This window comes from Equus caballus, chromosome 16, assembly GCF_041296265.1.
Source record: "Equus caballus isolate H_3958 breed thoroughbred chromosome 16, TB-T2T, whole genome shotgun sequence".
Taxonomy (NCBI): Eukaryota; Metazoa; Chordata; class Mammalia; order Perissodactyla; family Equidae; genus Equus; species Equus caballus.
The window spans coordinates 13,501,579-13,525,190 of NC_091699.1; the positions used below are offsets into that span (position 1 = coordinate 13,501,579).

Genomic DNA, 23,612 nt, shown 5'->3' on the forward strand with positions numbered 1-23,612 from the left:
AGGACCTGGGGTCAGCGTCCTGAGAGCTCCAGCTCTGAGCCACTTCCTTTGTAGAGCCTCAGAAAGCCACACCCAGGACCATCCCTGTGCTTTTAGAACCAGCTCCCCTTAAGTCTGGAGTTATCCCCCAGCCAGCTGCCTACACAGCCTGCTCTGCACATCCTCACCGCCTCTGTGCTGACCTGTGCACAAGAGCCAGACGCTGGCTGCCCAGCACCCGGAGACACGCAGGGCCCCCCAACCAGCATGCTCCATGTCGATGAGAACGGGGCCCAGAGTTGGGGGGGCCTGTGTCACCTCTGTGGCCTTCTGAAGGAAGCGGTGGCGTTCAGGACCCCGTCTGGGAACAAAACCCAAGTTGCTTGGACGATGCAGCATCTACATGCTTCTTGAACAATAAATACCCTGGGGCATGGGCAGGGCGGCCCTCCTCGCTGGGGGAGACGCCTGCCCACACACGTGTCTACGCCCTCGGATGGACAGGCCTTGAGCACTTCACTCTGGTACCTAGGACCCTCAATGCCCTGTGCTCTGACCACAAAACACGTGTAAACTTCAAACAAAATGATTGTACTGACACTGATTCTCAGGAGGACTGAGGCTGCATCAACACTCACCATATAAAGCACGCCACGCGTACACAGCACTTCAGAATTCCCAGAACAAATCCACGTCCATTGATTCATTTTGCCCTCACAGCACAGGTAGAAAGACCTCAGGTCTCCGATGGAGAAACTGAGCCCCACAGAGGGGCGCTGGCTCCCCAAGGGCTCCCAGCGGTCAGCAGCAGAGCAGGGCCAAACCCAGCCCCAGGTGAAGCTCACAGCTTCTGACGTTCTTAAAACAGAGGCATCAATACCCACAAGGATTGAAAGCAGGGTCCCAAAGACATATTTGCTCAGCCATATTCATGGCAGCATCATTCACAGCAGCCAAGACGTGGAAGCAGCCCAAGTGCCCATCAACAGGTAAATGGACAGACAAAATGTGATCTGTACATGCAAGGGAACATTACTCAGCCTTGAAAAGGAAGGAAACCCTGACTCATGCCACAACACGAATGAACCTTGAGGACACTATGCTAAGTGAAATAAGCCAGACACAAAGGGACAAACTCCAGATGATTCTTCTTATTTGAGGTCCCTTATTTGAGTCAAAGTCATAGAGACAGCGGGTCGAACGGGCGTTGTCAGGTGCTTGGGGGGCGGGAGGAATGGGGAGTTAGTCTTTAATGGGGACAGAGTTTCACTTTCGCAAGATGAAAAGAGCCATGGAGGTGGATAATGGTGATGGTTGCAAAACAACGTAAGAGTACTCAATATCGCTAAACTTGAACACTTAAAAATAGTTAAGAAGGTAAATTTTCTGTTATTAAGTGTATTCACCACAATAAGGAAAAGGGGAGCTTTGGCCGTGATGGCCAAGCTTGATGCCCCAAGATGTGCCCACCTGTGATCTTCCCTTGCCTGATCTTCTGCACCTTGTAGCGAATGGAGGTCCCCACCATCAGGTAGACGTCGTAAGCTGGGTTCAGAAGGATGTTCTCCAAAATCAGCAGCCTGACCTCTGCGGGGCGCACATTCTTGACACAAGGAAGAGGGTAGAAAAGGTGAGGTGGGTCGGGGAAAGGAGGGGTGTGGGCAAGAGAAAGAGAGTCTTCAGAACTTTCCAGGATGTTCATGTGGGGACAGGGAAGTTCAGGGTGAAAGACAAGGCAACACTTTGAGACCCCCCCCCCAAAACCCCAGGGGAACCCCGTGTGTACAGCAGGCACATGCTCAGGGGTCATCGCCAAAACGTGCTGAGCACATCACTTTACGTTTTGTGTTACAGCTCAATTTACAACAATAGTAATTAAACAGGAAGAAAAGTGAGTGATATCCACGTATACCCTGGCCAGCAGGGTCTCTCCCCACAAAAGCCATAAATCTAGGGAGGTTGGGAAGCGCAGACCTGCTTGGACAGGGGAGAGGCATGTGTCTCTGATGAGGGCTCAGCCCTGCTCCGCGGCCCCTCCCCGCCCACCTCTCGCCCCGCTGGACCTCCCGTCAGGAAGACCACACGTGTCACGTCCAGGGCACCCTCGGGCCACAAGACTCCCGAGGGACCCCCACCTCCGCTGACTTTGAGCGGTTCAGCAACTCTGCCAGCTGGAGAAAGCCGATGGCAAGGCAGACGATGCTCGTCCACAGAGTTCCCTCTGGTGGAGGCACGGTCAGTTGCCGTCCTGTGGGTATTGGTCAGTTCCGCATCTATCCGTAAATTCTTTGGATTCTCCTTTGAACCAGTTGTTACAGGTCTCCTCACTTAACAGTAAGTTAAGTAAGATCTTTGACACATTAAAAAAGAAAAGAAACCCACACAGAGCACGGCCTCTGCGGGGGCAGGTGCTTCCAGCGCAGCAGGCAGGGAGCCCGCTGACCAAGCGCAAGCAGGACCAGCTCCCGGTGGGCCTGGCTCCCCACCCAGCCCTGCGCACCCCCCGGGGGCCCCGGATAAGAAGCAAACTGTCTCGATACTAACTGCAGAGTGCTGTGGGCTTGGGCCTGTCACACAGCACGTCCCACGTTCCCAAAACCCTCCAGGACTCCCAGCCACCGGCAAACCACGAAAGAGAGAGATTCAGAGGAGGACTGCTCTCAACCGTCACTTTAGAAATTAAATGGCAGTGAAGTTCCACAACTTCCTGCCTGCGCCCCAGGAACGAGGCAAATTAAAGGAAGGTCTCAGGTCTGCAGTTCAGAAGGAGGCACAGGCATGGGGACAGTCACCCCCGAAAACTGGGAAGGAACCAGGACCTTGGCTAAACCCACTCCTCACTCTGCTCTCCTCTGTCCCACCCTTCATGACGGGATGTGGATGGAGAAGCTGGGGCTGGTGAGGCCAGGGTGCCACGGGGCGGGGCAGGGTGGGGTGCACAGAGCCCCCAGCGGGGTGTCCCTATCCCAGGGCAGGGGGAGGCTGTTGAACACAAGCTGCTTAATGCAAACCCCACTGCTTCTGGACCTCTCTAGAAACTGAGAATGGAGCGAATGCTTTGTGACTTAGAGATGGTGCACTCTGGGGCTCCAACCATCTCCCCTAAGCCACAACTCAAAATAACAAAGCAACAAAAGTCTAGAACCACATCTTGAAGTTTCCATGCCATGGACAGCGAAATTTTCACGATGGGACATCTCATTGCCAGTACTAACTGTGTACGCGGGTGTGAACAGGACAGTCCACCTGGTTCCACCCGCAGAAGGCCAGCACCTCCCGAGCCCCAGGGCCCACCTTGTAGACGGCCTCCTGGATACGCGCCTTGAGCTTGGAGCTCCCTGTCTTCATCCCGGACACCAAGATGGTGTCCCCCTGCTTAGCCGCTTTCTCCATCTCTGAGATGTAGGAAGGAGGTGTGTATGTAGACTCCAAGAACGTGAGGATTCTGGAAAAGGAATGTACAGTCAGACCCGACATGTGGAACCAAAGATCCTCACACATTCACTGTCTACCAGCACTCCTACTAAGTGCCAGATGCTGACATGAGTGGTGTTGCCCTAGTCAGAGCTGCTTAGAAATGTGTCCCTGACGCTTCCCACATCAGAATCACCAACGTCCTAGTGAAAAATGCAAATTCTTGGCCCCGGCCCAGGTCTTTGTCTGCATAAAACCTAGGAATCTGCATTTAATCAAAATCTAGAAGTGATTATGATAAAATACAGGTACCAAAATTTGAGGACCACCCACTCAGTTGAAATGCTTCAGTCTCACAGATGTGGAAGGTGAGGCCCATGGAAACTGTGGCCTGAGACCACAGACCCAGCCAGGGCGGTGTCGGCCATGCCCACCAGCTCCCCAGGGCCACCTGCTCCGTTCCAGCCCACCCCCCCGGGCTGGCTCCTGACTCTGGGAAATGATTCCTAATGACCCGCCTCAACCATCAGGAGTGGCGTCCCATCTTATCCTCCCTGGGGTGAGACTGCGGGGGGCAGCCCAGGTGGAGGGAAGTCGGGATGGGCCCCTCCGCAGAGCGTGGGCTGCTACGCAGGCTGGCTCAAGGGCCCTCTGGGTACAGTCTCTCCCTGGCAGTGTGCGAGTTACAAATCAGCCCGCGGTTCTGCCCAAACAAGAGCAATCCACTGGATGTGTTTCATTCTCCCCAGGATCTGCCGGGCGCCCACGACAGCGTGATGTATCTCCTGATAAATCACATGCTGAATTTAATGAAAATCCAGGACACTGGTTCCAACGTACCAAGCGCCTTGGATTTCCATTAACATTCAGCTGATGTACCAAGTGCATGAAAGCTTAGGGGGCTGCCAGGGCAGGAAGTGGGCTGAGCGGTGCAGAAAGGGGCAGGGAACCAGCATTCCCTGAACATCTCATGTGAGCCGGGCCCAGAAAGGGGCTCTGCACGCCAGTCAGTGCGGGAACCCACTGAGCTGCCTTCCGAGGGGGCACGGCAAGCTCCTCCGTCTGAAAGAGGAGGAAGGTGATGCTCAGATGGGTTACCTGCTGTGGCTGAGGCCGGGCCCAGATCCAGGTCTCTTTGACTGTAAAGCGCGTAGTCCTGGCTTTACGAGACACCAGAAATTCCAGAGCTTGTCCAGAAGACAGAGGCTGATGGTCGCAGCCTCATAAGAGCTCTGACCCAGGAGGCCGTGAGGATGTCTACTGTAGAGACAGCCGAACGCTAAGCCTGGATGTTTCCTAGAGCCCCGAGCTGGACTTTTAAAGGTGTAGATAAATGAACAGATTCATAACTCCCCACAAAATACTTATTAATTGCAAAGCGGGTGAGAAAGTGACTTCACAGTGGGGCACTCTGACAAACAGCACCGCACCCAAGTGAGCCGTGAACGTCATCAGTGATGGACCCACGAAATCGTGATAAGGTGCAATTAGAACACAGAATCTCAGCTCTGTGATATTCCTGCCAAAGATGCAAAGCTCTGAGTCCCATCAGGTCGGAACATCAGATAAACCTGAAATGAGGGACGTTCTCCAAAACAGCTGGACTATAATCCTCACAGGTGTCAAGGTCATGAAAGTCAGAGAAAGACCAGGAAACTGTCCCAGGCAGATGGCAACTGAAAGAGACAGGACGACACGCAAGGGGTGACTCTGGGCTGGGTTTTTGCTGCAAAGGCTAGATTGGGATAAAGTGGCAAAACTTGAACGAGGTCTGATGACCGTGGGCGTCAGTGTTAACTTCCTGATCTTGATGACTGTCTCAGGGACATGCAGGAAGACGTCCTTAGTGGTAGTAAACGCACGTGAAGATCACTGGGGTGATGGGGTAGCAGGTTGACAACTTGCTCTCAAACGGTTCAAGGAAACCACTTTTTTACTATACTTGCAACTTTCCTGTAGGCTGAAAATGACTGCAAAATTTTTTTAAAAATTAAGTCTTCCTCTCCCAAAAGAGACTATACTCTTTAAAATTTATAACGCTTGAGGCAATGCAGCATAGCACGGGATAGAAGCCCAGACCTGGGGTGTGCACCAGCACTGGCCCACAGAACCCTCTGCAATGATGGAGACGCTCTGCCTCTGCTCTGTCCAGAACGCAGTGACCACTGACCACAGAGCCAACGAGCGCTGGAAATGCGGCCTGTGCATCTGAGCTGGCCTTTTCACTTTATCCAGTTTAAATCTAAACAGCCAGGATGGGGTTAGTGGCTACCATAGTGGACAGTGAAGATTTATACAAGTCTGAGCTCCAATTCCAGTCCACCACTTACCAACCAGAGACAAGTGGCTTAAACCTGTTTCCACCTCTGAAAAGTGGAGAAAACAGTGGTATGTAAGCCCGCACGGCTGCTGACAGCACTGAACGAGTCAAGACATGAAAGGATTCTATGTCATAAGGAGGCTGTCTGCTGGGGACACAGCCTCCCGTATCTGTGAAGCGCCATCACAACTAGAATGCCCCCTCAGCCGAAACCTGTCCCCCCTTTAACTTACCCCAATGGGAGGGCTGCCCTCTGGGGCCACAGCAGCCCTCCCCCGACCCCGTGACAGCGTCTGTCATCTGGGACGAGTTCTCTCTTCCGCAGCTGGACATCCGAGCCTCAACGGTCCCCCAGAGAAACACCCCGTGGGCTGCAGAAGCAGCAGGTTCCCACACAGCTGCGGGACCTGGAACCCTGCTCTCTCATCTGTCATGGGGATGTCAGCCCCCACCCTGGGAATCGTCCTGGCTCCTCGCTGACAGCGACGATGACAATGACGGTGAAGGCCCCGGCCCGCACAGAGCCCATGACGACCCCTTCCCGCTTCCCTCCAAAGCGAGGCGCCTCTCACCGCAGTGCGTTGTGGGAATCTGAGAACCCGCTGGCCTCCGTGTCCTTCACGATGGTCCAGTCAAAGACCAGCCCGGCCAGAGTGCTGAAGGTGTTGCCTGTAGGAGCAGATGGGGGCAGAAATGCACTGGCGTTAACTCCCCAGGGCACCGAGGGAAGGGGAAATACACTCAGCGCCAGCCCCTGCAAAGCAGGTGTCGTGCCTCCACTCGGGAAGGGAAACCGAGGCTTAAAGGGTCGGGTCACGTGACTGTGAGGTCCTGAGCCAGGAGGTGAACCCAGGCCTGCCTCAGGCGAATGTTGCTCTCCTTCCCGCTGCACCTCCTGCCTCTGACTGCACGCGGGCTCAGCGTGGCGCACCATCACCCTCACGTCTACAAGCACTTTACAGTGTAGGCAGGGCTCCCAAGACCTGAGTCATTCGTACCCCCACCTCCCTGGGGAGGCGAGGAAACCGCGAGGAGGGGGCAGACCCCCAGCCATCTGGTTTCACACAACCACTCTTGACTCTTGGCCTTGACGCTGAGGCTCCCGGGGACCCAGGGTGGAGGGGATGGAAAGCCACGCACGGCGGGCTCGGCTCTGAGGTCCTGGCTTGCTGTCCACACGCTTTTTGACAAGAGGTCAGGTCCAGGGCGCCCAGTGGTGACTGCGCAACGATTCTTAGAGGAGCGGGACCTAAACACTCTGCGAACACCTTCTTAGTCTAAGTCCAGTGCCTGATTCCACATGGACACCGGGAACTAGGCAGGAGATGAAAAGTGGTGGCTCAAAGGCTGGTCTGCTGGGGGCTCTGGGTTTCTTGTTTGCATCTTACCTAGGTAATGCTGCTTTTACATTTTTTAATTAGTTCTCATTATTTCAAATTCAGAAATGCAACATATAAATGCAACTTCCAAGTTCTCTTGAAAAGTCTGACGATCTAGCCACGTGGGTCCTATTCCCTTGGTTGACCAGCAGCTGGCTCACCAGCCTCTCTAGGAAGGATCATGCTCTCAGTTTTGCCACACTCCCCACCACACCCCATTGTCCCACACCCACTCCATCTCCATCATGTATATTCCCTGCCTGGCCAGCCTCCAAAACAGAGCATCTGGGGCCTAGAAAAATTCTTTCTACAGAGCAAAGGGCAAGACATTTAGAGCCAGACGGGCCTGGGATCCTGCCCCAGCCCACCTGTGAGATCTCAGAGGCCAAATGAAACAGTGCTTAGCGAAAGCTCCAGGAAATCGGGCTGTCTTTGCCATTACCTTTTAGGGCATCTATTATGAAAGGAGGCCACTCCTTACAGCTCCCTGGATGTCTTTCCATCGACTTGGGCAACTGAACAGAAGAAGGGAAGACAAGCCACGTCTACTGTGGATGGAGATTTCTTCGCAGAGGTCCGAGGGAGGACCCAGGACACCCACCCGCCAAGAGAACTCGCCCAGCTCCTTCCTCGGTGGACAGTGAGCAACACAGGGTCCAAAGGGCGATGGGACAAGGTGGAAACTGAGGGAGGCAGCTGCAGGGACCCTATGGTCTCTTCCCCACAGAACCGAACCTGTGAGCACCTGGCCCCATGGCAGGTGGGCCGTGCCCTCAGGGCCCGCACACGCGCTCCCCCGCATGCAGCACGCTCACTGTTTGAGTGCTCTCACTCGCTGTGACTCAGAGAACAGGGACTGTCCCATTTATTTCTGAATCCTCTGTGGTGCCGCAGCAGGGCGTGACACACAGTAGGTGTGCAATGAATGACTTTGAGCAAACAAAAATGCAAAGATGCAAGGACCTCACGGCAGCCTTCTGAGGACGAGGAGGCTGAGGCGGGGGGACCTGCTTGCTCTCTTCATGTGGCAAAAAGCAACAGGAGCCCTGCTCTCCTCCATTTCAGGGGCCATGCATAGAGCTCTGCCGTTCTGCATCTTTGCTGCCCCACCCCATCTGCCCTGCAGGTCTGCCATGTTCAGATGGGAAAGAAGAGACGAATGCGTGATAATTCCCAGAGCAGAAAGTGTCCTTGGCTTCCATAAATTTCACCAACTTGCAGGATTAGCTACATAATTTGCAGGGCTCCATGCAAATGAAAATGTGGGGCCCCTCATTAAGAGGCCAGGGAGGGGGCCGGCCTGGTGGCGCAGCGGTTAAGTTCACACGTTCCGCTTCTCGGCAGCCCGGGGCTCATCAGTTTGGATCCTGGGTACGGACACGGCACCGCTTGGCAAAAGGCATGCTGTGGTAGGCATCCCACATATAAAATAGAGGAAGATGGGCATGGAAGTTAGCTCAGGGCCAGTCTTCCTCAGCAAAAAGAAGAAGATTGGTAGTAGTTAGTTCAGGGCTGATCTCCCTAAGGAAAAAAAAAAAGAGGCCAGGGAAAGTGCTAGAAGAGAGCAAGTCAGACTTGGGAAGGTTGGAAGGAGATAGAGGAGGCCCCCAGGCATGGAGCTGGCCTGAGGGAGCGCTGTCGTGGGGTGTGGGACATGCCAGGGTGAGTGCAGGGGGAAACTGCGTCAGGCACCTCTCCTTCCCACGTGTGCTGACACTCCTCTCCTACAAAGCCCTGGTAAGCCTGCACACCAGGATGGGCTAGGTTCCTGGACGAGGGTGGGAGAGAGGCTCGTTCTGGCCAAGACACAGCCTCCAGACCAGATCTGCAGTGGTGTTGCCAGCCCGGGGGGGACAGCCACCACCATACTCCATCCCAACATCCCTGGGGCACATGCACCCAACCCTCCCTCCCAGACCCCCAGCAAGGATGGGAGGGACAGGCTGGACAGGGCCCAGGACATCAGGGTACAGGGAGCAGCAGGTGGCCGAGAACCCATCCCAGGAGGCAGGGAGGTGACGGGGAGCATGACCTCCAATTACTGAGGCTCCAAGTCCCCGGTGCATGCTCCCCCGTCCCACTGGACGCCAATCACAAAACACAAGCGAAATCTATTAAAAATTTCAGGAAGGAGGTACCTGTGAGCATGAAGCCAAGCCTGGGGCCCTCCTGAGCAAGAGGCCCTGTGTGAAGCTGGCTCCGTGGGCAGGAAGAAGGGACTGACTTCAGGGTGACAAAATAAACCACAGAGGCTCAGTCACTGTGACCCCAGCACCAGCCGGGGGGAGGGTGAGTGAGGACGGCACCCCTCGCAGAAACCAGGCTCCAAGACCCACACTGCAGCAGGAGTTTGCAGGGTTGGGGGAACGGAGATGTTTTCAAGAAACTTCGGCCTAAAGGTTTGCTTTTTCAATTCAAAAAGTAGCTATTAGCACCTACTGTGTGCGACAGAGCCCTCACTTCAAAGGCTCACAGCCAAGTGCTAACATTAACAGGAAAACCCAGAAAACTCAGGGGTCCAGTCTCGGGAGGGCATACCTCCCGTCCTGGTCCTGGAAGGGCAGCAGGAAAACACGAAGCAATTCAACTTAACAGACATTCGCCTGCTGGGCCCAAAGTCCAGCGTCAAGCACAGATGAGTCCAGAAGAACGCAGTGCCTCCAGTGCTGCCCCCCAGGTGCTGAACTAGACAACACAGAGTGAAATGCCCTGGACCCGGGGACCCGCCGGGGGGATCTCAGCATAGGGGAGCGGATCCCACCCTGGGCAGGCAGGGCGACCTCCCTGGAGGAGGCATCCGAGAGGGAGGGCCAGAGGGACCAGGCTTCTGAGAGCAGAGACCAGGAAGGAGGTGGAAGGTGCTCTGAGCAGGATACCGGGCATGAGGCAACGGAAGGAGGGGCATCTTTGGTGACCCTGAGCCAGCCCAGTTCTGCCAGTGGTGAAGTCTGTGTGGGCATGTGTGTGTGCTGCGGGACAACTGTGAAAAATTAACTCTAGCGAGGCCTCTGCAGACAGCCTCAGGCCAAGAAGGCAAACCCCAGCCCTGAGCAGAGGACCCCCAAAACCCAGGAAAAACGCAGCAGTAGGGGGCAGGCAGTGTGGCCAAGCAGACAGCAGCTGAAGCAACAGAGTCAGATACCCTGAGTTCCAGCCCTGCTCTGCCACCCATGAGCTGTGTGACCTTGGGCAAGTTACTTACGGTCTCTGGGCCTCAGCTTGCTTGTCTTTACAAAGAGCATGAAACCATCCACCCTTCGGGGGTAAAGACTGTACTTGGAAAGGGCCTGCCCACACAGGGCACCAACAACATGTTCTGAGCCACAAGCAAGATCTTTTCGGACAAACGCCCACCAATCTAGATAAGGGACATCCCTTCTGAGACTGCAGGGGCCTCACAGGTTACACGGTCAAGTTCATCTCTACACAGGACAGTCTGACCAGCAAAGAGGACACAGGCTCAGAAAGAAGAAGGGATGAATGAGGTCCTAGTACGTGTGGCAGGGAAGACCGAGGAGACAGTGCGCCACCCTCACAGTGAATGACGAGGAAGGACTGATGGCCACGCTTGCTGCAAAGTGAGTCTCAACCTGGTCTGTCCGTGACCATCCAGCTGTGCAGGCCACTGGCGGAGCCCGACCGCCTGCTCTGGAATTGCCCAAACGTGCCAGCGGAACCTGAGGGGTGGGAGGAGAATGGAAGGGGATGCCCCGGGGCCTGTCAAGGGCACTGAGCATCTGTCCTGCACAGGAAGCCGGGAGCAGGCCCGTTCCCGCTCCTGACATCTCCACGCACACCCAGGCGGAAAATGAAAAGGGCTTAACTATAATAAAAAAGACAGACGATAACAAGTGTTGGCGAGGATGTGGAGAAACTGGACCCTCATGCACCGCTGGTGGGAATGTTAAATAACACAGCCGCAGTGGAAACCAGCCCCAGAGCTGCCTCAAAGCAATGACACATACAGTCACCCTGTGACCCAGCAATTCCACTCGTAGGTGTACACCCAAGAGAAAGGGACACCTCTGTCCACACAAACACTTGTCCAAGAGTGTTCACAGCACCCCTATTCCCAACAGCCAATAGGTGGAAACAACCCAATTTCCATCAACTGATGAATGGATAAACAAAACGTGGTCTATCCATACAACGGGATATTATCTGATCGTAATAAGGAATGAAGGACCGAGGTATGCTACAACGTGGATGAACCTCGAAAACATGCTCAGCAAAAGCCAGCCACAAAAGACATTATTGCATGATTCAGTTTATATGAAATGTCCATACTCGGCAAATCGATCCACATAGAAAGTAGGTGGGTGGTGCCAGGAGCCGGAGGGAGGGGAGAATGGGCAGCACCTGTTAAGGGGCATGGGCTTCCTTTCTGTAGCGATGAAGATTCCTAGAAGTGGATAGTGGTGATGGTTGCACAACTTTGTGAATATATTAAAAACCACTGAATCGTACGATTTTAATGGATAAATTTCAAGGTATGTAAATCTTGATCAAAATAAATCTTTTTTAAAAAGTGACCTAAGGTGGGAAAGTATAGAACAGAGTAGTCAAGAGCGGGGGCTGGCAAATGATGGCCCCCGAGCCAAATCTGGCCCACCGCCTGTTTCTACAAATAACGTTTTATTAGGACGCAGCCACACGCACTCATTTCCTCTCTTGACAGCGACAAAGGCAGAGCCGGGTTCCTGCAGCAGAGACCGTGGAGCCGGCAAAGCCCAGGAGATTAGCTCTCCGGCTGTTCACAAAGTTCACCGACCCCTGGCCAAGAGAGGACTCTGGAGCAGGCTGGAGCTCAGGTTCTGGCTCTGCTACACACTGACTACATGTCTTTCCCTACACATGTGTGTGTGTGTGCACACATGCACGCGTGTGTGTGTGTGTACTCTCTCCCTGTGCCTCAGTCTCATCATCTGGCATGAAATGAGTGAGAACATGTAAGGAGTGCCTGGCACCAGTGTGGCCTCAGACTTTGATCTCTTGTTCCCAAGAATAGTGAGTGACCCCTCCAGAGTCCCTCAGGGGAGCCCCCAGCCTCTCGATGCACAAACCCCTCCCTCAGCTCCCTCTGCTTTCAGACCAGGTGCAAAGCCCACATCTGACACGCAGGGCCCTTTACATTCTGCCTCCCACCCCCTTGCAAGCTTCAGTCACCAAGAACAAAACGGCTTTCCCCGCCTGGCAAACCTGCATGACTCAAGGCTCCGTCACACATCATGTCTCCTAAGAAACCATGCTGACCTCTGTCCTCCAGCCTTCCCCGGGGGTGGCTCCCCCAACTCCGTGGTCCCTTCACATTTTGCATCCAATTTGATTACTAACAGCATCTACTGAGCCACATGTAGCAGACCTCCCCCACGGCCCGAGATTCCGGTGGCAGAGGCCAGGCCCGTCCTTTCCCTGTGGCACCCCCAGGACCTGGCAGAAGGCCCAGGAGGTAGAAAGTGCTCAACATGACCTGGCTGACTTAGCGCCCGCCACACGCCACCCAGCACTAAGCCCTCCACACACTTATCACCAAACCCTCAGAGCCCCAGGTAAGCGTCAGGCTGAATTTCACAGATGAGAACACGGTTGAGAGAGTGAGGCAGCTTCTCCGACGCACGAACACAGGGAAGGAGAAAGGATCTGAGAGACACTCCAGAACAGTGACTTTGCCCCCGAGGGACATCGGGCAGGGCTGGAGTGTTTGGGGTTGTCACGACTTGGGGGTTCTACTGGCACCCAGTGGGCAGAGGCCACGGATGCTGCTGAACACCCCGTAACGTACTGCACGGCCTCACACCATGAAGAACTCTCCGGCCCCAAACGGCAGCACTACCTGGGCTGAGAAACCCTGATCTAGAAGTTTGAAAAAGGGGGTGGGCCTCGAGCGGGCCGGAAGATTTCAGAGACCAGGTGTGGACTCGAGGCTTTGGAAGATCCTTCGTCTGGAGGCGTCTTTTGCCTGACTTCCTTTTTCAACAAGAACCTCAACCTACACATTTCCCCTTCGTTCCGTCACCAAGAGGTCAGCCTACAGCCAAGACACCACGCCACCCCCAGAGCAGGCCCTCCAAGAAAGGGCGCCACCCAGACAGGACGACGTCCAACTCTGCGGAAGAAGTGAAGGGTGGGGTGCAGGCCACAGAGAGGTCCTGGCCCCGCCCCCCACACACACACACTCTGCAGTCTACCACACACATACACACACTCTGTAGTCTACCACACACATACACACACTCTGCAGTCTATCACACACACACACACATACTCTGCAGTCTACCACACACACACACACATACACTCTGCAGTCTACCACACACACACACTCAGACACTCTGCAGTCTACCCCTCCCACACACACTCAGCAGTCTACCACACACACACACACACACTCTGCAGTCTACCACACACACACACACATACACTCTGCAGTCTACCACACACACACACTCAGACACTCTGCAGTCTACCCCTCCCACACACACTCAGCAGTCTACCACACACACACACACACTCTGCAGTCTACCACACACACACACACACTCTGCAGTCTAACACACACACACACACGCACTCTGCAGTCTACCACACACATACACACACTCTGCAGTCTACCACACACACACATGCACTCTGCAGTCTAACACACACACACACACGCACTCTGCAGTCTACCACACACATACACACACTCTGCAGTCTACCACACACACACACACACACTCTGCAGTCTACCACACACACACATGCACTCTGCAGTCTAACACACACACACACACGCACTCTGCAGTCTACCACACACACACACACACTCTGCAGTCTACCCCTCCCACACACACTCTGCAGTCTAACACACACACATACTCTGCAGTCTACCACACGCACACAGACTCTGCAGTCTACCACACACACATACACTCTGCAGTCTACCACACACACACACACACTCTGCAGTCTACCACACACACACACACACACACACACTCTGCAGTCTACCTTACACACACACACACACACACACACACACACACACACACTCTGCAGTCTACCTCACACACACACACACACACACACTCTGCAGTCTACCACACACACACACACATACACTCTGCAGTCTACCACACACACACACACACTCTCTCTCTGCAGTCTACCACACACACGCACACACACTCTGCAGTCTACCACACACACACACACACACTGGAGTCTCGGTCAGGGAGCCAACACCAGCCCTGCAAGCCAAGTGAGGAGAACGCCTCCCACCGGCGACAGCGTGGGGACCTGGGGAGCCTCTCCCCACTTCCCTTCATGGCCTGGACACCCAGATGCTGGCTTCCCAACACAGGGGCGGAGGACAACAAATCCTCTACCCTCGGGGTCCTTCTGGCCGGGCTATTTATTAAATTGACGTGAGACAGAACAACAGGAGGAAATCAGACACAGCCTTCTAACAGGCCTGCGCGGGAGACATCGGGGAAGCTGATCAGCTCGCCACGATGGTGGAGGCACTCAGAAACACCGTCTTCAGCCAACGAGAAGGGAGGACGTTGGGGGTGGTGGTTTGGGACTTCAAGGGGGTGGAAGGCAGTTTACATGGAGATGGAGACATCAACGGACCAACCACAGACAAGGTGACCTGAGAGATGCTCACATGACATGGCAGTTCTCTGATGCTGTTGGCGCCCTCCTGGAACAGGCCCTTCTATTTTAAGTTATTTCAGGCAGTCATGGGGAGGTCAAAGTTTCTGTCATAGCCAGTCACTCTTCAAAATAGTCAAGGCAAAGAGACACATTCTGGGTGGCCAATTCTGACCCCTACGCCAAAAACCTTCTTGAGCAAGCACGGTCGCAGTGCACAGGTGCAGAGCCATCCCAGGCGCTGCTGCGCTCTCGACACGCAGGCCCTGCGCAGAGGCCAGCGCGCACGGGCAGCGGCCATGGAAGGCCCGGGGTCCACGCAGAGGTGCTCTCGACCTCTTCCACATCTCCCCCAACACCAATGACCCATTCTGGCTGGAGCAGCCCTCCGCGGAGGACAGCAGGCCCGGACACAAGGCGGGAGAGACCGCCAGGGAGACGCGCTCACCTTCGGAGTCCAGGGCCTGGATCTTCAGCTCCAGCGGGGAGTCCTCCAGGTAGAGCTCGCGGGTGGTGGAGACGATCTGAATGCCGTGGATGAGGTCGACGATGGCGTCACAGCGCAGGACCTGGCCGGTGGCTGGAGGGACGGGAACGGAGAGGTCAGTGTGGAGGGTGGCGCCCTGACTGCCACCCCACCTCCGGGGCCTCACAGACCAGGCCATCGTCCACTCTGGCAAAGAGCAGAGCGACCAACAGACCCCCAGAGGATGGGGCTGGAGGAGCCCAGCTCTCTGGGAGCCAAGGAGCGGTCACGCACGGCCCTTGTGAAGGTAGGCCCGCCCCCGGAGAGAGGGCTGTAAGGCACTTGCCGTCCTGCCTTTCCCCAAAGTGAGCAGCAGCATTTAAAGCTGGGTGCAAAATACCCCTCCCGGAAAACCGAGCTTTGTTCAGGGTGTGACCACTGAGCTAAAGGCCAAGGGCCACGGCACGATGAGCGAGCATCCAAGGGGACTACTGCTGCGACACCTGTGCTGACACAGCCTGCCGGATATCGACCCGAGAGCACAAAGCGTCTGTCTACACTGGAGTTTTACACAGGACCATCAACCACTACAGGACGAAGCCGCGCCCAGACTGTTTAACGCCCACAAAGAAGATATACGAATGGACACAATCGGGAGGATATGCGAATGTGAAAACAGCAGCGCGTGACAAACTCACTCTGACGGCTCTCCAGGTACCACATCAAACCACCCGTGCCCTGTCCGTGGCATCTAGTTAGACAGCAACACAGCCCCACGTATCAAAAGCCTTACAACACTCCTCGGGGCGACCCAGGAAAACGGGGAGCCCTCCCTGGCAGGACGTAACTTAAACGAACCCCAAACTGTTCTCTGCATAACAAGAGTTATTTTTCACTTCAAAATTATTAATTTTTGATAAGTTCAGTTCTAATGTTTTGGCAGTCTATCTTCCTTCAGATGTAATCCTTCAGCTTGGTTTAAATTAAAGCCTGATTCAGACATGTGCCTAATCCATACGCATGGCTCACCTACTCTAAGTGACATGAACAACCCACTTCTCTTTTTCTCTTTACACAACTGAGAACAGAACAGAAAGGTGGAAACTGTACTGAGGTTATAAAGCACCTGCATTAAAAAATATAAAATAAAAAGCCATTTATTTTTCCATAGAACACTGACACAAACATCTGAAAGCAATCCAGCTGCCAATATAAGGGGACGCTTATGGGACAACCTCCTGCAAAGACTATTCTGCAGGCGTTAAAAATAATTCTACAACGAATTGGGAAACTTTCTGTACCACATTAGTGGGGTAAAGCACAACAGGAAATTTTCTCTGCTGTTCTCTACGCATTTTACAAGCACCATATGGCAAATTAATATGCGGAAGTGAAAGGATTGCAACAACTCTCTTCATTTTGATCCGCTACCCATTACAGAGTGTCTGGGTAACAAGTAACAATTTGGAAATGAAAGCCCACTTCTGTAAGAGGGACCCAGCACAAGGTGCTGGCCGGAGCCTCAGGGAGCGTGCTGCTTGCTCAGTGCCCCCAGCCCTGCCTGGCACCCTCCACCCAACAAGAGACCCAGAAAGCACCGCCATGGGCTCAGGCAGGCCCTGTGGCTGGAGGTCTCAGAGGGGTATTTCCCATCTCTCGTCCCACCGGGGTCACACAGGGCCCCCGAAGTCCTTACTGATGTCCTCTGCGAAGATGATGCTCGTCAGGCGGGCGGGCTGGGACAGGCGGGCCTGCACCACTGCTTTCTGGGAGCACTGCTGCTCGTCCGGGCCCAGCGGCTCTATGCTGGCCACCTCCGGCCGGGTCGACGACCTGCAGCGAGAAGACGAGAATTTACCCTCTGGAGCCACCGCAAGAGGCACAGTGGGCCCAGACGCCAAAGCCATGGCCCCGGTCCGGCTCTGTCCCAGACCCACAGAGTTGAGGCGCGCAGAAGAAAGGACGACCTGAGGGTGGAGACCTCCGCACACACCCCCACAAGCAAACCAAATGAGAGCTGGAACACTTGGAGACAACCTCAGTGATCAACAGACAGCTGCCCTATAGACTGGAAATGATTCCACATCAGTGGCGACACTCCTGCGGACTCTGGTGAGGAGGAAGCGCCCTGTCCCCCTGCCGACCCCACCAGGCTGGCACACAGCAGCTCCCAGACGCTGCCGTCCCGCCCCGATCAGGCTACGATCAGGGCTCACCAACTGCGAGGACAACCAGCCACCGTCCCAGTGCGCATGGAGCCGACATTGCAGCGCGGCGAGGGAAGAAAGACGGACAGCCACACAAACAAATGATCAGTAAAATCTAAGACGACTTCTCACAGAGAGACGGGCCTTACAATGACAGGACGGCGGGCTGGGTGAGGGGGGCGGTGCCCGGGGTCAGCGCAGGGCTCCTCACCCATGACACAGGACAACAACGGCTCCTGGGTTGAGGTGAGACGGGAGCGGGCGGATACGAGCAGAGCGGGTGCCGCACGAAGGGTGCGAAGGGGAGCGGGTGCCATCAGTGTTATCTGAGACGTGGCTCAGGGGACAGCACGGAAAGACCTGGGGCTTTGGGCAGGGCCCCAAGGCGGAAGCAGCTGGGCACGCTCCAAGAACAGAAAGGCCAGTGCGATGGGAGCCGTGGGACTCGGGATGGCAGTGCTGGCCAAAGCATCTGCTCTTAGCCACCTCCCCAAGCTTAACCACCACCCCAATGGCTTTTCATGGGGATTTTTAAAAATTATGAGTCTAGTCAGCAGGGAAATGCAAATTAAAACCACAATGAGAGACCACCTCACACCTGTCAGAATTGCCATCATTCAAAAGACGAGAAATAACAAGTGTTGGAGAAGACGTGGAGAGAAGGGAACCCTTGTGCACTGTGGGTGGGAATAGCACAGACACTACAGAAAACAGTATGGGGGCTCCTCCAAAAATTAAAAAGAGAAATACCATAAGATCCAGCTATTCCACTGCTGGGTATTTATCCAAAGGAAATACAACCACTCTCAAAAGACAGCTGCTCCCCCATGTTCATTGCAGCCTTATTCACAAAGTCAACACATGGAAACAATCTAAGTGTCCGTTGATGGATGAGTGGATAAAGACGATGTGGGGTGTGTGTGTGTAGATATAATGGATTACTATTCAGCCATAAAAAAGAATGAAACCCTGCCATTTCTGACAACATGGATGGACTCTGAGGGCACTATGCTAAGTGAGAAAAGTCAGACAGAGAAAGACAAATATTGTATGATTTCACTTACATCTGGAATCGAAAAAAACGAACTCACAGAAACAGAGAACAGATTGGGGGTTACCTGAGGCGGAGGAGGGGAATGGGTGACAGTGGTCAAAAGGAGCTAACGTCTGGTTATAAGATAACTAAGTCCTGGGGATGTATGCACAGCACAGTGACCATATTAACAACACTGTATTGTGTATTTGTAAGTCGCTAACAGAGTAGATTTTAAAAGTTCTCATCACAAGGAAAAAAACTGTAACTGTGGGATGGATGTTAACTAGATTTATTGTGGTAATCATTTTGCAATACAAACATACATCAAATTATGTTGTATACCTTAAACTAATAGAATGTTATATGTCAATTATAGCTCAATAAAACTGGAAAAGGCTTTTTAACAAAGGAGATGGGAAGTGCTAAGATCAAGGAGATGGCAGGTGCCGAGGTGGGAGGTGCGGGAGCCTCAGTAAGGAACGTGGGTTTATTCTGAGGGCACGGACAAGCCACTGCAGGACCTTAAGCAGGTGAACATTCCAACTCACACTTTCAGAGCGCAGCCCACGGCGCTGCCCTCAGGGAGCTCACGGTGGGATGGAGGACCCAGAGAAGCGCCCCTGCGTGGCTTGTCCGAGCCTCGGGCCTGGCTGCACTCAGCACAGAGCAGCCACTCCCGACCCTGCTTCCTTCCCCGCCATTTGCTGAAACTCCCTGAAACATCGATGTTCTGGGGTATTCAGAAGGAAACCTGTAGGCTCCGACCCTGTGGCCGAGTGGTTAAGTTCGTGCGCTCAGCTTCAGTGGCCCAGGGTTTTGCTGGTTCAGATCTGGGCACGGGCACGGCACAGCTCATCAGGCCGTGCTGAAGCGGCGTCCCACATGCCACAACTAGAAGGACCCACAGCTATGATATACAACTAGGTACTGAGGCTTAGGGGGAAAAAAAGAGAGGAAGATTGGCAACAGATGGTACCTCAGGGCCAATCTTCCTCACTGAAAAGCATACCTCTAAAAAACAAAAAAAAGGAACCCTGTGAAAACTGCCTGGTGTTAAAACACAATGGTGTGAAACACACCAAAACAGACATCTCCAAACCTTCCGATTTGTCGCCCACTGTCTTTCTGGAGCCAGGTCAGCACAGCGGCCTCTCCAGACACACCAAGGATGCTTGGAAGGCACAAACGCCACAGGCACCCACCCAGCTGCTGGCAGGGCCCCTGGAGGTGGGTCACGCCACCTTGAAAGCGCGCCGGAAATAAACCTCTCTCAGCACCAAGGACACAGGAGACGCACCTGTGCTCTCCTCAAGAGAGATCTCTGAGCCAAGAGCGTTTCAGAGACCGAGGGAAGACAAGCACACACACCCAGACGAGAGGGTAAGAGAAGGCGCCTGTGGCCACACGCCCCTCACCGAGCTGGACAGACTCCTAACGCAGCAGCTCTGGACCCCAGAAAGGTTTTCAGAGGGCACTGAGCCCCCACACGCACACACATGCACACGCGCACACAACCCACCGTGGAAACAAGAACAAAGGAGAAAACTTGCACAGATCAGACAGACCGAGGGGCAGGACAGAGAAGCGCAGTGTGGGTCCTGGCTGGGATCCCAGAACAGGGAAGGAAGCTGGTGGAAGACGGGCGCCATCCAAGCAGCCCAGAGGGGAGTGAACAGTCAGGCGCCCACGCCAGCCGCTCCGTTTGGACGAGTGTACTAGTTAGGTAAGATGTTAACGTCAGAGGAAGCCGAGTGCAGGGTATACAGGAACTCTCTGTGTTATCTTTGTAACATTCCTGTAAATCTAAAATTATTCCAAAATTAAAAATTAAAAAAAAAAAATTCGGGATGGAGGAATGAATGGGCTGGGCCCGAGGGTTCCCAGGGCAGAGAGACCACTCTGTGCGGGGCTGCAATGACAACACGCGTCACTACAGGACGTCTGTCCAAACCCAGGAACGGACAACGGCCCTCCCGTGTCCCCCAGCCTTCCACAGGTGGCCGCTGCAACGCCCTGGCCGGGCTGGAAATACGGCACCTCGTACCCTGTGCCCAGCACGGGGCAGGGCCAGGCTGGGCGCCAACACAGGCCCCAGGGCAGCCCTCTCCAACCCAACAGAACTCAAATCACCCTGGAAATTTTCTAACTGCCTTATTAAAAAAGAATTAACTTAATTTTAAGGTGAAATTAACTTAATCATACAGATTACTTAACCCAACATATCCCAAATATCAGCACACCCCACGCGGCCCAGCTGCATTTCAAGCGCTCAGAGCTGTGTGGGAGCAGCGATGGGCGGTCTTCAGGTGGTGACCGGTCCATGGATTTCCCCACTCGCCCTGTGCACATCTTCCAGTCCCCACCAGGGCGCCCTCTGCACCTCTGAAGGAAGTCCCTCCTCTGCGCACTTGGGGCTGACACCGCAGCAGTGAGGGCAGCCTGAGGACGGACAGAGCCTGACCCTCCAGCTGCCTGGGAAGGAGGCACCCTCGCCACGCTCAGGCCTGCAGCAAGGGGCGGTCCAATGTCCCAGCCAGAAGACAGCAGACCCTACGGAGGGGTATCAGCCCCCAGCACGGGCCTGGCGCCGGCCCGCATCTCTGCAGCCGCTCACCTCAATCGGCTCCGTGTAACGGGAGTGAGACTCCATCCTCGCAGGGCCGCTGGGGGCCCTGGACAGCACTTCATGACAAATGCTGCAGTGCTGAGAACCGTGAGCAGCAGACGCAGCAGCCAGCCAGGACGTGACAGGCCAGGCCACATCCCCACCCCCGGCTCACCCCGGAACTTTCCCTCGGCTCCGGGACGCTGCACTGAAGCTGGAAGGGCTCCTGGTAACCACCTCCAGGAGGGCTGCACAGTCTGGGGCAGTGTCTCTGATACAGCAGAGGGTTCCCCTCCGTTATCTAACCCCTTATGGGACACGCTGAGGCCTTGCACTTCGGCTGGACCTTTTGGAGGCACGGAAGAACCACAGCATCCAGCAGTCTTTGATGGTGTCCCCGTCATGGTGAGGCTCCAATGGAATATGGGATGAAAAAGCACTTTTGAAAGTGTTTGTCGGGAATTATACAAGAAAGATACACAAGATTCAGACTCAGAATGGAGAGGCCGGGGTTGGAGAGGAAGACTGGGGCAGGCAGTACGGGGGACTCCCCAAAAGAGACTGGAAAGAAACAGGTGAATTGTTAACAACGGCTAATTCTGATGGTAGGAATATGGGTATTCACTATATTATTCTCTGTTCTTTTCCGTATTATTCTAACTTCTAAATACAAATATTTCCCTCTGACACTGGATGTAACTTAGAGAACCACTGCTGTGCCCTCATTCTACAGGTAAGTAAACTGAGGCACAGGAGGAAAAGGGGATGGGCTGAAGGGCCAGGACACAGTGTCCCAAGCCCAAACTTGGATGTCTTCTGCCATTTGAGTCGCCTCTTGGCCACATAGACGTGCGGTCTCCACATCTCACAGCTCTCTGGGGTGGGTCTCAGAAAAACCCTACAGAAGCCCCTGGAGATTCAGGCGGGCCCTTTCCTGGGCTGGGAATAGAAGAGCTGGCCACACGGGTGCAGTTCTGGAATGTTCCTGCTCCAGGATCTGGCAAGAGAAGAATCCCCTTGTGCGTGTAGGGGTCAGGGGTACCTCCTTAGACACAGTGGTTAATCGCCAGAGCAGGGCAGAGAGACGGGGTGCAGGAGGAGATGAGGGGGCAACGACAGGCAGCACCTCATGTCAGCAAGCACAGAGCTATCCGGGGATGATTTTTTATCAAAAAATAAAGTGTGTTGGCAGAGGGGGAGGGTTAATTTTATGTGTCAATTTGACTGGGTCATGGGCAGCCCCGCTGTTTGGACGAACATTACTCTCGGTGTGTCTGTGAGGGTGTTTCCAGACGAGATTAACATTTCAACCGGTAGACTGAGTAAAGCAGACTGCCCTCCCGCATGTGGGTGGGCCTCACCCCATCAGTTGAAGGCCTGAAAAGAACAAAAAGACTGACTTTCCCCCAAGTAAGAGAGAAGCCTCCTGCTGACTGCCCTTGAACTTGAACTGAAACCTCAGCTCTTCCTGGGTCTTGAGCTGCCAGCCTTCGCAAAGGAACTACACCCACTGGCTCTCCTGGGGCTCCAGCTGCCAGCTCACCCTGCAGATCTTGGGACTTGCCAGCCTCCATAATCCCATGAGGCCCTTCCTTACAACAAAACTTGTATCTGTCTGTCTGTCTGTCTGTCTATCTATCCACCCAGATCTCCTGTTGGTCCTGTTTCTCTGGAGATCCCTAATTCAGGGAGGGTGTAGAAGATGAAGACGGGAACTGAGAAGAGCGTCCATGTGTTGAGCCCAGAGCTAAATACTTATATCCAACGCATTACTGAATCCTCCAGCAAGCCTATCTGGGAAAAACAAACTGAGGCTCAGAGAGGTTGAGTAATTTCCCCAAAGCCACACAGCTGTAAGTGGCAGGGCCAGGGACCACAGTGAGGTCTGCGTGACTACACGTCAGACACTTCCCCCTCCCCACGCATGTTCCCCCACGCCATGATACACACAACACCGGAGAGGAAGGATGCACAGATGAACTATTTTTTAATTGACTCTTTATGTCTTTTAATTATTATACATTCATTTTTAAGTGTTTTAGGAAAAACAAATACATCAAACTCATGAGCTCAAAAATGGTAATACTGAAGATAATGTCAATGTTCACAGATGCGAGTCATGTTGAAGAAGACAGTAGGTAAATCCTAGTACATGTAGTACATCGAAAAAGGCAAAACTCCAACAGTGGCAGGGAGCGACTGCAGTCCGGGAAGGAAATAGCATCAGAAGACAGCATGGGTCCAGGGAACGAGCCCCGGCCCTGCCACCCCCGCCATGCCACCTCCCTGGGCTGAGTCTGTCCATCAGCTCCATTTCCCAAAGTTTCTGGAAAAACATGGACAAAACAGCCTTGTGCACTGATAATGGGAGCTCTAAAAATCGGACGGTCTCCTTGCTGGCCAGGTAGGACCCACCGTGAGGAAGGGGGGAAACGATAAATGCACCGTGTGCCACAACGGCTAACACGGCCTGACCCATCCAGGCTCGGGGCCGCACACATCCCACGCAGGCAGCTCGTCCGAGCCTCGGGAAGGACCCTGGGGGAGCAGGGCCCAGAGACAGACGGG

General features: G+C 54.2%; 1 protein-coding gene across 2 annotated transcripts in view; it reads right to left on the reverse strand.

Moving 5' to 3' along the window:
• Positions 1-23,612, reverse strand: part of NUP210 (nucleoporin 210) — a 110,388-nt gene that overhangs the window by 77,009 nt on the left and 9,767 nt on the right. Inside the window, exons 2-7 of one of the 2 annotated variants that reach the window (XM_070238415.1) lie at positions 16,893-17,029; positions 15,179-15,310; positions 6,286-6,382; positions 3,297-3,424; positions 2,115-2,306; positions 1,450-1,582 (exon numbers count right to left, since the gene is read on the reverse strand). In XM_070238415.1, the coding sequence (XP_070094516.1) occupies positions 1,450-1,507 (58 nt within the window). In that variant the 5' untranslated portion in view covers positions 1,508-1,582; positions 2,115-2,306; positions 3,297-3,424; ... (1 more) ...; positions 15,179-15,310; positions 16,893-17,029. Of the gene's footprint in view, positions 1-1,449; positions 1,583-2,114; positions 2,307-3,273; positions 3,425-6,285; positions 6,383-15,178; positions 15,311-16,892; positions 17,030-23,612 lie in introns of both variants that reach the window. The other variant, XM_023619888.2, reaches the window with a different exon arrangement.